We start from the raw sequence: 13,672 nt of genomic DNA on the forward strand, positions 1-13,672 counted from the left end.
TCTCTATCACCTGAGCTACCCAGGAAGCCCTAAATACCTAGTACAGTGCATAGGGAATAGTTAAGGTCAGTAATCAATGAAGCTCATTTCCTTTTTTTTTTCTTTCTTGTGTACCAAGTTGCTCGCTAAATCATGTTTGATGATCATGATCATGTTTTGATCATGTTTTCTCTTTTGTTGATGATCATGTTTTCTCTTTTGTAATATAGTCACAGATGCTCTTTATTTTTAAGTAAATATATTTTAAAGTTTGGTGCATCTTTGGACCAAGCTGAAAGTGTTTTCTAAATGATTATGTAATTAATTTTGAATACCTGAATTGTTACCATGTGGTCTTCAATAAACCTTTAATTAACCTTAATATTGTACTGAGAATGGAAGGAAGAGATATTCAAAGAGAATTACTTGTACATGACCCAATCTCAGCTCTTTAGAAAATGTCATCCAAATGATCTTTTCTCCAAAATATCATATAGTGATATCAAAGAGAATATTATACAGAGCAGAATCAAAAACTTTGCCAGAGGCAACATAGAAAATTTTTCTTTTATACCATTAATTTTCAGTGATGCTATAGAAAGGAATTAAATCATTTGCCATGATTTGTTGAAATTATTTATGCCTCTCTGTGCATACCATCTCTAAATAGGACTTCATAGTATAAGTGGCATTTTGCCTGGAGACCCACTCACTTAGGTTTTCTTGACTATGATTGCTGTTTAAAATCTCTGATTACTGCCTAATATGCTTTTCTTTTTTTTCTCCGTAGGTCAGTAAAATTGTGTCAAATGTTCCCCAGTTGGAGTTTCTAAACCTGAGTTCCAACCCTCTGAATTTATCAGTTTTAGAAAGAACATGTGCTGGGTCCTTCTCTGGGGTTCGAAAACTTGTCCTCAACAACAGCAAAGCTTCTTGGGAGACAGTCCACACGATACTGCAGGAGTTACCAGAGTAAGCCCAAACGGCATGATGGAGAGGGAGCTATGTTGCCGTCTGTGTTAGTACCTAGAATTACTGCTGGCCTCCCACCTCAGAAATACTAGAACTGCAGATTGAATGGAGAATGAGGTTAGAAAAATGAAGTAATTAAATGAGGGTGTGAGGGTAATCTAGTAGCATTTTCCCTGGAATACTTGTAAGTGTGGAGTAGCACCAAGACATAGGATATATCATCCTTTGGCTAGAAAATATCCCTGAGAAGCACTTATCATTTTAAGATCAACCCAGCCTTTCTCCATTTTAATCTTCTGATTACCTGATTCCAGAATTTTGCCTTAGCCCTTTTCTTTGGGAGGAAAGAATCATAGTGTCTCTAAAATATATTAATGCTCAGATGATTAAGTAAGTGCCTAGCTGGCATGATGGGAAAATGGACCTCATATTCTTTTCAATAATTTAAGCAGGAAATTATACTTCTGTTTGTCAGTTTAGAAATGTTTTGTTATGTTTTGTTTATATCTATCTTTGTATATGCACATAAATATTCAAAGGAAATAGTTTAAAGAAATATATGAAGCTGTAGTCTCCTTGATTGTCTAAATACGGAAATTATTAAAGCCTTTCAGAGTCTGGTCTCAACTCACTTATTCCATCTTAGTTTCTCACTCTCCCTCTAATGAGATTGATTTTCTCACTGCATGCAACATTTAGCATAGCATGGAATGAGCTTTAAATCACAGTTCCACTTCCTAAACATATGACCTTTGATAAGCTTATTAATCTCTTGTCTATAAAGTGGGCATAATTAAAATTTCAGAAGTGGAAGTATGGTATATAAAGCACCTGCACAGGACCTGACACAGGGTAGGAATTCAATAAATGATAACTATTATTTCTATTTCTAAACACTGTTCATGTTGTTTCTAGAATTTTCTTTTATCTCCTCTCAATTTACCCAACTCTGCCCCTTCTTCAAGGCCATGCATCCTTTCCTGGCTGTTCCAACTACAATTTGAATTCCATTCCTATATGAAGTGGCATTGCACTTATAGTGCTGCTTCATTGAGCATTTATTTATTTAAGCATACAATTACTTTAGTACTGGGTTGTATCATTCTCTGCTCTTTTATGTACTTTAGTCGTCTTCCCAACTGTATTTTAAACTTCAGAAAGACATCTTTCTATTTGTTCTGCTATACGTAGCAGAGTCTCATACGTAGTAGAAGCTTATTTACTGAGTGACTAAAAATAGGTGCAAAGTAGAAACTTAACTGCTTTAAACAATGAAATATTTCCTTTTTTCTCTGCAGTTTGGAAGAACTCTTCCTGTGCCTTAATGACTATGAAACAGTGTCTTGTCCTTCTATTTGCTGTCATTCTCTTAAGCTACTACATATAACAGACAATAACCTCCAAGACTGGACTGAAATACGCAAGTTAGGAGTTATGTTTCCCTCACTGGATACCCTTGTCCTGGCCAACAACCATTTGAACGCTATCGAGGAGCCTGATGATTCATTGGCCAGGTTGTTTCCTAATCTGCGATCCATCAGCCTCCACAAGTCAGGTGAGGGACATGCTTGTTCTTATTCTACATGCAAATTGATCTGCATTTATGCATGAAATACAGTGAAAGTGTATTTCTTTCCATCATAGCTCTGCCTTCTTACAGGATGATTTTACAGAGTGACATGTAGATGCCTATTGATAAGTTAAATTTAAGGCATTCATTTTTATAAATGCTCTGGTAAATATCAATATTTATCAAATATTCACTTGGCAGAGTATTATATTAGTTATTAATATTTTGTATATTAAAGGGGCCATGCTATGAAAGAAGTGAAATTGATGAATTGGGTAGTAAAAAGAAGGCTGCTGCTGCTGCTGCTGCTAAGTCGCTTCAGTCGTGTCCGACTCTGTGCGACCCCATAGACGGCAGCCCACCAGGCTCCCCGTCCCTGGGATTCTCCAGGCAAGAACACTGGAGTGGGTTGCCATTTCCTTCTCCAATGCATGAAAGTGAAAGTGAAGTCGCTCAGTTGTGTCCAACTCTAGCAACCCCATGGACTTCAGCCCACCAGGCTCTTACGTCCGTGGGATTTTCCAGGCAAGAGTACTGGAGTGGGGTGCCATCGCCTTCTCCGAAAAGGAAGGGTAAAAAAGTACAAAAAGTTACAAACAAGATGGTTTTGTCTGGATTTAGGTTAAGGAATTCCCAGTCCTTTCAAATTCTCACTTATCTTTTCTAGTATTTACATATAATTGATTATCAATTTGTTGCTATTTGATTCTGCATATAACAGGAATGAATATTTTAGCCTAATTTTTAAAATGAGTAAATTTTATTGTTTGGAGTCTTAATATTCACAGCAAAACTGAGCAGAGAGTACATAGAGTTCCCATATACTCCCTGCCCCTACTCATGCAAAACCTCCCCTTCTATCAACCGCCCAGCACCAAAGTGATAACATTCAGTTTACCTACATTGACATCATCCAAAGTCCAGAGTTTGCACTCTTGGTGTTGTTCATTGTGTGGGTTTGGACAAATGTATAGTGACACACATCTACCATTGTAGTACTGCACGCCTTAGTTTACTGCCCTAACTAGCCTCTGTTCTCTGCCTGTTCATCCCTTCTGCCTCCCTAATCCCTGGCAACCACTGATGTTTTTGCTGCCTCCATACTTTTGCCTCTTCCAGAATGTCACATGGTTGGAATCATACAGTGTGTAGCCTTTTCAGATTGGCTTCTTTAACTGAGTAATTCACTTCTTTCTCTTAGTTTAAATTCCCTCATGTCTTTTCATGATAGCTCATTTCATTTTTAGTGGTAAATAATACTCCATTATCTGGATGTATCACAGTTTATTTATCTGCTCACAAACTGAAGAATATCTTGGTTTCTTCCACATTTTGGCTTAATTAATAAAGCTGCAAACCTCCATGTGTAGGTTTTTGTGTGGACATGTTTTCAATTAATTTGGGTGAATAACAGCACAGTCGCTAGATCATATAGTAAGAGTATGTGTAGTTTTGTAAGAAGTTACTAAACTCTCTTCTAAAGTGGCTATACCATTTGCATTGCACCAGTAATGAATGAGAGTTCTTGTTGCTCCACATCTTTTGTCAACATTTGGTTCTGTGAGTGTTTTGGCTTCTGGCCATTCTAACAGGTTTATAGTGGTATCTCATTGTTTTAATTTGCATTTTCCTGATGGCATATGGTATAGAACATCTCGTATGCTTACTTGCTGTCTGTATTTCTTTGCTGAGATGTCTGTTCAGGTTTTCTGCCCATTTTTTAATCAGATTGTTACTTTTCCTATTGTTGAGTTTTAGGAGTTCTTTGTATATTTTGCATAACAATCCTTTATCCATGTGTCTTTAGCAAATATATTCTCCTAGTCTGTGGATTTTCTTCCCATTCTCTTGGCATTGTCTTTCTGCCTTTTTTTTTTTTTTTAAGAAACCAACTACATAAGGAAAAATAATTCTGACCTGTAACTGAAAAACCACACAGTTTATTTCACCATGGAGATTTTAAGGGTGGGAATTAAGTCTTAAAAACAAGTGATTATGTAAAGTTTAAAAATAAAATAAAATTTAAAAAAAAAAGTAAAAAAAAAAAACAAGTGATTATAAAGCAATTGTCCTCCAATTAAAATTTTTTAAAAAACAAATGATTTGCATAAGGAAACTGTTTATTTCACAACTGACACTGCTTGAGCTAACTCCATTCTTCCTCCTAGATAGAATGCTGTTCTGAAGAGGACAGCAGTGACCTGGGTTGGTTATGCACCAGTTTATTGCTCCTCTGCCTTTACCTTGCTGAAGGCTGATAGAAATAGGAAGGGAAGAAAGGGACTACGTTGTTCTCTGCAATGGATTTAATTAACGTGTTGTAAAACTGAGCAGGAGTATTTTTCCTGCCAGTGCCAAGTAAAGACTTGGATGCTACATTTGTTCACAGCCATAGGAAGAGTTTCCTTTTAAGACTGACCAGTCTTAATTTGTTGCCTATTTTCCTGCCCAAGGGGTTCAAGTTTTTTGTATCTCAATTTGTTTGTTTTAAATTTTGAATGTGTTTTCCCTATCCCCAAGATGGAGATAGTCAAAAGATAATGTTTAGTTTCTGGTTCTGTGGACCTTGCCCATTTTAGTACTTGTTAAGTAAAAATTTAGTCTAGCAGTATCCACTCTTAGATTCTGTGAGTCTGTATTTGATGAAAGAGTTGATCACATCACTTTTAAAATTTTGTAATCATGACATCCATACTGCTTATTAAACCACTGGTGGTCGCCTTTACCAGCCTTTTGGGTAGAGAATCAGTAGATGAGTGAATGTTGGAGAGTAAAGGGGATCCTTGAACACTGGGGTCACAGAGAAAGGAGAGGCTGCAGGGGAGTTTTATGGTGTTTTATTGGAAACAGTGTCAGACTTTATTTTTCTGGGCTCCAAAATCACGGCAGATGGTGACTGCAGCCATGAAATTAAAAGACGCTTACTCCTTGGAAGGAAAGTTATGACCAACCTAGATAGCATATAAAAAGCAGAGACATTACTTTGCCACCAAAGGTTCATCTAGTCAAGGCTATGGTTTTTCCTGTGGTCGTGTGTGGATGTGAGAGTTGGACTGTGAAGAAGGCTGAGCACTGAAGAATTGATGCTTTCTAGTCTTTCCTTGAATAAAAAAAAATTTCAGGATCTAGAACTAGCTTTTGTGATCATTTTAGCATTTCAGAACTTATTAATGGAAATAATTTGTTTAGTGATGTTTATCTTCTCATTTGTATGCTTTTCTGGATTTACTTAAACAATATATTTCTCAAATTAGGTTTGCAGTCCTGGGAAGACATTGACAAACTAAACTCATTCCCTAAACTTGAAGAAGTGAGGTTGTTAGGAATTCCTCTTCTGCAGCCATACACTACTGAGGAGCGAAGGAAGTTGGTAATAGCCAGGTCTGTTGTCCTGATTATTTTGCTTTCTTTCCTCAGTGCTTTGTTGTTTCATTAAGGGAATATGCACTATTGGAAGGTGGGAGGAAGTACACTGTGTGTTTATCCATCTCTAGAACAGACTGTGCTTAAAGCTTCTGCACCTCCAAATTCTAGAAGAAAAGGAACGTAATATGATACGAAAAATGTGAAATATAATTCATCTGCCAAGACCACTGAAAATTTCCTCACAAGTCTATTCCAGTTTTATACTTTTTGATATTTACAATATTTGAAATCTTGTTTTGGGTCATGAGGAAAAAGTAAGTACATTTGGGAATTGATTCCTTGTTTTCTCTGTTAACATAGAAGTCATTTACAGTGTAAATCCCTGGAAATTGGGCTGTTTCATTAGTGTAAAACTCAAGAGAGCAGTATCTGTGGTTTTTTCTTCCATTTAGATTGACCTAAACTTGACCACCACCTTGTTACCTTCTTCCTCCAGCTGTCCTGCCTTTCATGTCTCAGCCTCTGCCTCCCTCAGACTCCTGAAATGTCCCGTGAGGGTTTATTTTTGTATGTATGTGTCTTTAACAGCATTGAGGTTTGGCTAAGATGTAAAGGGCTGTGGAGCTTTGCTCTGTTCTCTCGTGTGTATACATAGTAGTTTAATAGGGGAACAGTAATCTTGAAGAGTCCCTAAAGAAGAGTGATTCTGTAAACTGCTTTGGTCTGTCTGACCAGCTCATGTCTAGCAGGTCTTTACTGCTTTCCAGTTGTTGACGTACACGTTAGTATCCTACTGAGGAAATAAATTTCAGCCTATTTTTCTTCTAAGAAGAGTAAGTCTTGCATACCTTATGCTTTGTTTTCTTTACACAATTCTTTTGTAAATACAATAAATGAATTCCTGAACTATGTGAGCAAATTGTACTGACTGCTCTGTAGACCTGTGCTGTTCAGTATGGCCCCATCAAGCCATGTGTGACTTTGGAACACTTGAAATTATGGCTAGTCTGAATTGAAATGTACTATAAATGAAAAAACACATACTAGATTTCAAACACTTTATATGAACAAAAAGAACGTGAAGTACCTTAGTTACTTAGTGTTGATTATAGGTTGAAATATAGCCTAATATGTAGTATTAAATTAGATTAAATATAATGTAGTATTAAAATTAAGCTCATTTGTTTACTTTTTACTTTTTAAAATGTGGATACTAGAGAATTTAAATTACATGTGTGGGTTGCATCATATTTAAGTTTGGACAGTACTGTATAGAATCTTATTTTGAAAGGTGAGGTATGGTTATAAAAGGTCAGTGTTACTTCCAAAAACGCAACTTTAGAGAAATTTTTGGTCTGTTTGTTTTCTATCACGTTAGTTCATGTAAGTAGCTGTGCACAAGCGGAGCCGCATCAAATGCATCCTTTCAAGAGAATAAGACTGGGCCTCAAGCCAATCATTCTATTGTATCTTTTGCTTTTCATTTATAGATTGCCGTCCGTCTCCAAACTTAATGGCAGTGTTGTTACTGATGGTGAGCGAGAAGACTCCGAGAGATTTTTTATCCGTTACTATGTGGATGTCCCACAGGAAGAAGTGCCATTCAGGTAAAAACCCCTCATCAGCTTAGCAACACTTTAGCAAGTATTGAGGCAACTTAAGAACTATTGCTTTAAAGCAAAATCTACTGACTTGTTATTGGACCCTCTTAGAAGAAAAAGCAAACCTGTTTTATGTTATTCTCCATAGTGGATTTTTTCTAGCCTTGCACTTGTATTAAGAATGTTTGGGTAAGTATTTGACTGCTTCCAGTAGTTCCCACTCCATCTTCCATATCATCGATTCCTTTTTGTTCCTTTCTTCCAGGAGCACATTTTCACCCACCCCCAAAACTGGTCTTTTTTTTCACATTGCATCTGCTTTTAAGCTCTACTATGTTCTGCAGTTTGGAAGGCTTGGCAAATGTACATGAGGTTTAGTGATTATGAGAAAGGGACTAGAAAATAGACTCCTTAAATAGGAAATATTAAAGAAATGAGGATGTTGAGTCGGAAGAGAAATGCTGAGGCCTGCATATGAAGGGTTAATATGAAGTTGTTCGGTGAGAAACTAATATTCTATAAATGTAAAGAAAATGTAGCAGATATTATATAGGTAAACATAAAGGGGAAAAAACTCCCTAAACAGATTTCTGGGTATTGGAAACTAGAATCAGTTACCCCAAAAGTTATTCTTTTCTTAGAGTTTAAGAATAGCATTCAACAGGAGGCGTTTCAGACAACAAGATGCAACTTAAGGTTGAACGTGAGTCAAACCACATTCTGTTTACAAATTTCAGTGATTCTAATTCATTCCTGGCATCTGGCACATAACACTCAGTCGTGTCCAACTCTCCGTGACGGCCTGGACTGTAGCTTGCCAGGCTTCTCTGTTCATGGGATTCTTCAGGCAAGAAATCTGGAGTAGGTTGCCATTCCCTTCTCCAGAGAATCATCTCGACCCAGAGATCGAACCCAGGTCTCCTGCATTGCAGGCAGATTCTTTACCATTTGAGTTACAAGGAAGTCCTAATTCATTCCTACTGAACATTTTTTTCCCCAGAGTTCTCTGTTATTTACAGACTTTAAGAGAGTTTCCATAATGTAAGGCTGAACCAGGGCTGTGAAAGAGATTTGTGCTATTAGCAGTAGAATTTTAATGCTTAAATGTTTAAAATGTTAGACAATTAAGTAAGGACTTTGAAGGTAAACTTTTAAAATTAGCTAAGAACAGCTAGTTAGGAAGAAATACAGCTATGCCTTTAGCACAACCCAGAAATATTAAGTTAAACCATGTAAAAAAACATTTTAGGTTAATAAAACTATAGTCTGATATCTATAGTTTCATTTGATTCAATCTAATGTATTATTAGAAGAAGTAAATATTCTGGCTTTAAGCATAAGTCTGTCATGACAGGTTACTAAACTTCGTCTGCTACAGGAAGTAGTAAATATATGGCAGTAAATTGTTTCTGTCCCTGATGGCGTAATTTTCCTAAAGTGCTTTTATGCCTCTGTAGTAATCAGTATCTTGAATGCATGTCATAGAAATCATCTTTATCAAGGGGAGGACTTTATTGGAAGGATATTGAGAAACTAAAAGAATTGCTAGATGGTCTAGAGAACCCGGTTTAGACAGGAAGGAAAGCAAGGATAGCCAAGCTTTCCTCTTACAGTCCTCTTTATAGATTTCTGTTGGCACACTGCGCTGGACTTTACCACTGAACACCTGCAGCAGTGTCATGCACTTTTGATTTCCCCATTAGCACTGAAAATCATTTGTTACTGACCTTTGCTTCATTCCCTCAGTTCAGACCTTGCATCTGACCAGCTGATTGGCTGGTTTAAGGCATGTACCCACACTCTGTCTCCCCAGAGATAAGAAGCGGGCTTATCTGTTCCTTTTTGGCTTCTGCAGTGAGCAGTGATAATCTTGCTACCCCTAATCTTGGGACTTCTTCCCATGTAGGAGCAATTCAGCGGAAAAAACATTTACTATAGTCTGACACAGAGATTACTTTGATTAACATCTAGATATATACCTTTTCTTTGAAGTTATGTATTAAATATTTCTTTTCTTACCTACCCTAATAAATTTCTTATACAAATGAAAACACATTTCTTTTTCCTTGTAATGAGATAACCTATTCCAATCCTACATAGACTGTGATCAATTACCTACTACCAAAGATTTATGCAGTCAAGCTATTTTAGTTACCACTCTGGCCTTGTTGCCTTTTTTATAATTATGCCTCTTTTCTCACTAGTAGTAAGTAGTTACAGTTACTAGTAGTAGCTTGATGCTACCGCCTGATCTCTTCCTTCCTTCCTGATGTTGAAATATTGAAATGGGCAACCAGATTTCAGTGTCTCCCACCAGCATCCCTGGCCTATGAAATGTTTTCCAAGGATGTGTGTGCTCTGCTCATGAATGTATTTTGCAAGGCCTTGGGGAAGACAGTATCTCTCAGTCTTTGTAGGGTCCATGGCTGGAGAATGGGTGAAGTGATACAGGGTGACAGTAATTTCCTTCATCCCTGTGTCTTGAAGTTTCTGAATTCCTCCTTCCACATTAGCTCAAAGAATTTGTGACATTTCAACTTGTTTTAGCATAGACCACCACCATTGAGTCCAATTTCCAGTCAGCCAGCTTAGAACCACTCTAAATGATTCTAAACCATTGAAGCTAGCCGCTAGGTTTTTTAAAATTCAGAACCTTTGGTAATATACGTACACAAAATCAGCCAGATCTAGAATTGCTTTTTTTCGCCTTGGTTAACACAACTTATTTTTTATATTCCCTATATTCATTTCCCATATGTTTGTCCATATAAATGACTACAGACTTGTAAATGTTTTGATGGTTTTGTAAATGATCCCACAGACAATGCTGTGATTGATGGTGGTACGGTAGAGTATGTCTGTGGAGGGAGGAGGCAAATGGGGAATTAGTTTACACTTGCAAGGTAATTCCCTCAGGCAAGGGGATTTTACTGCCTTTTCAAGCCACAGAGGAACAGTCTTGTTGGACCCAGTGAGGATTTAGGGATTCAGGATATTCCCAAGTCCTCAGAGTCCTTCCTTATATATACTTCCACTCCAATATATGCTCTGTGTCTCTCCCATCAGTGCTTCAACTTTCATAGCATAGTTCCAATATGGATGCAAAATGACCTATAATTCAGCAACCTAGAGCATAAAATCTTGTATATTTGTTTTTATGGCTACTTCAGCTCTGTTGTAAGAAAGCAAAGATCCTTTATAGGAATTTGACATTAACATCTCTTTATGTAATATTGTCCATTTTGTACCCTTAGAATAGCGGGTGCTCATAGTCTTGAATTGTTCATTCCCGTCATGTGTTTTTTTCTTGGCAGCACTCTGTCGGTCTCCTAGAGCATTTCATGTGAGCTCAAGTGATAATTAGTTATTTCACCACTCCATGGCAAGGACTTGCAAAATCCCTCCCATGAAAATTGTGATATTCACTGGCCTCTACTAGGCCAAAAACCAATCCCAAATCACCTTTAATCACCTGAGGTATTATTGCTGGGGAATCTACTCCCTGGTAGTAGGCCCATAGGGCACAGAACAGAAATCAACTCTGACCAACTTAAGTAGAACAGGAATTTAGTAAAAGAATAATGAATACTGTGTAGGGCTCAGAATTGATAAGATTAGAGAATTAGGCTTGGGCAGGGTTGAGGGGAAGGCAGGCACAGCCAAGATTTCTGTAGATCTCACTGTACAAACAGTATCCTTCTTACAGTGGTCACTGGACAGTCATCAGTAAGTTGCTAGACTTCACTGCCTTCAGACATTTTGCAGCCATGCTTTTGAATGTTTGACTCTTCCTTATCTGCTGTGAGTAATCTCTGTCAGACCTCATGTCCTTGCATTACATCTTAGGATTTAAAGTTCCAGCTATAGTTAGACAGGTTTATGTCACCTTCCCAGGTTCTGGCTTCCAGGGGAGAAAGAGAATACCTACTCTTTAGCTTCTGTAGTGGGACGTGGTTTCTGCCTCTCATCTGTCTTGAGTTTCCCTCAAATCAGAAGGGCATTCTGATGCCGAAGTTGACATATATCCACAGTAGTACACATTGCCTAGTAGTTTTCTTATAAGTCTCCTGGTGGACTGATTTTGAGCCACTATAGTATGCCAGGAGCTGTGTTAGCCATTTTTAAAAGAATATAGTAGCATTCATGCTGATGCAAGATGAAATGGTGAATAACAGAGAGGAATTTATATTAAATGCATTCATTATGAATTAAGAGTGATCTATAAACAGGGCATTAGTACTATACTTACCATCTCTTTAATTGTCTCCCAAGTTATATGCGTAATTTCTCCCCAAAATGCCTATGAATAGTGAATAGCACAGTTCATAGTAAAAGGTAAAAATTTGACTTCCTGGATAATTCAATGTTTCATACAGAATCACATTTGAGCTTTAGTTTCCTGGTGGGATTGAGGTATCTGTTTATTTTGAAGAAAACATTTCTTTTCACTTGACCATGGATTTTTAAAATCTTGATTTCCCTATAAATTCTGACTTTCCCAGCATCCTTCCCCAGTTTTAGGCTCCCCATTCTTCTCCTCTCATTTTCCTGTCTTGTGTCATTAATCACCAAATACCTCTGTTCAACTTAGACATAAGTAAGAAAAGTTAGCCAAAATGTCTTTTGAGAGCTCGAATAAAAGGCCGTTATGATCCATTCAGTGTCCTTTATGGTAGCAAAGTTATTTTGTGAGTCAGTCGGATTATTCACACACATCTGTTTCCATATGATTAGTCATTTTGGCAACAGAAGACTTTAAAGACGATCCAGAAATTTACATATTCTTTTTTTCTATCTCAGAATAAAATATAAGCTCCAGTTACCTGTACCACTTCAATTTTTTATGATGAACAGAATAAAATGTTTAGAGGACTGAAGGGAGACATACTTATTAAGAGTGTTATAATTCCTTACAGGTGCTCCCCTTCTACTGGTAGGTGGAGCTGGAAGCTTAGCCTCTCTACTGTGTCTGTTTATAGTAATTATGGACAGACACACACACAAAAAGCAGAGGAGTTGCCCATATGTTTCATATTTATTTATTTTGTAAAACAATAGAAGATGAAAAATTTCTGTTGCATGATTCTTGGTCTTTAAACATCATAGTGTTTGCTTTTCCAATCAGTAGGTTTTCTTTTAGAGTCTTCATTTCTGCCTGGTCTCTTCATGGCTTGTATGGCAGTGGTGTGCTATTTCAGAATCAGTTCAGTGGGTGCTGCCAGTGGTTGAAAAGATGTCCTCACTGTGTTGGTCATATTTCAGTTGTTGGACTCTCATATTTTACCAGGAGACCTTCTAGGAAATAACTCTAGATTCTAGATGGGTTTCAAAGGGCAGTTTAATTTATTTACTGAATATCTACTATGAACTAAGAGGCATTGAGCCAGAAGCTGCAGATAAGGCAAAATAGTAGTATCTATTCTTAAGAAGGTTGCCATCTGCACTAAGCTAGAGATATATTTCCTCTGCTGGAGGCGCCTCATGTTCCCAACTTTTAAAAATCCAGTTATCTCAGGATTTCATCTTTGCATCTCTTCTCTTCTGTACTCATCCCGTAGGTACTTTTATCTAGTCCTATGGCTTTCCACATCTTTTAATTTCAAATAATTGCCAAATTTATTCAGCTTTCATCTATCTGCCCCTAAATTCCAAACTAATATTTCCAGATATCTACCTGACATCTCTATCTGATGTTTAACCCTAATGTGTCCAAAATCTAACTTTTGGTCCCTTCTTTACCTTTCCTTGGCCCCTTGCCTTCCCTGCTTTATCTGATGCTGTGCACGTTTTCCTCCATCTCTTCATTCTTCCATTTGCTCAAGATTAAGAGTTGGGCACCATCCCTGATTTCTTTCTCCTATACCCCACAACTAGTCCATTTTGTTTTTTTCAATTCTGCTTTCAAAAATATATAGAATCTTAATACTTCTTAGCATCATTTTAGTTCAAGCCTTCCTCATCTCTTACCTGTATTATTATAGTAGCCTTCCAATTGTGTTACCAGCTCTTAAGTGTGCACTGTTTACTGCACAGCAGGCCAATAAATCAAGAGACAAGTTGTTAGGACAAGGAAGAGCAACTTTATTTTGAAGGCCAGAAGATTGAGAAGATGGTGGATTAGAGTTCCAAAGAATTATCCTACCTGAGTTAGAATTCAGGCCTCTTTTATATTAAAAGCAGAGAG

At 37.3% G+C, this 13,672-nt stretch overlaps 1 protein-coding gene across 6 annotated transcripts in view; it reads left to right on the plus strand.

The window, feature by feature from the left end:
* The window catches only part of TBCEL (tubulin folding cofactor E-like), a 66,130-nt gene that overhangs the window by 27,952 nt on the left and 24,506 nt on the right, over nucleotides 1–13,672 (plus strand). For all 6 annotated transcript variants that reach the window (XM_010830491.1, XM_010830494.1, XM_010830490.1 and 3 more), the window contains 4 exons: nucleotides 770–951; nucleotides 2,250–2,506; nucleotides 5,776–5,902; nucleotides 7,378–7,494. In XM_010830491.1, coding sequence (XP_010828793.1) covers nucleotides 770–951; nucleotides 2,250–2,506; nucleotides 5,776–5,902; nucleotides 7,378–7,494 — 683 coding nt within the window. The remainder of the gene's footprint in view (nucleotides 1–769; nucleotides 952–2,249; nucleotides 2,507–5,775; nucleotides 5,903–7,377; nucleotides 7,495–13,672) is intronic.

The sequence above is a fragment of the Bison bison genome, unplaced genomic scaffold (genome assembly GCF_000754665.1).
Source record: "Bison bison bison isolate TAMUID 2011002044 unplaced genomic scaffold, Bison_UMD1.0 scf7180017864518, whole genome shotgun sequence".
NCBI lineage: Eukaryota > Metazoa > Chordata > Mammalia > Artiodactyla > Bovidae > Bison > Bison bison.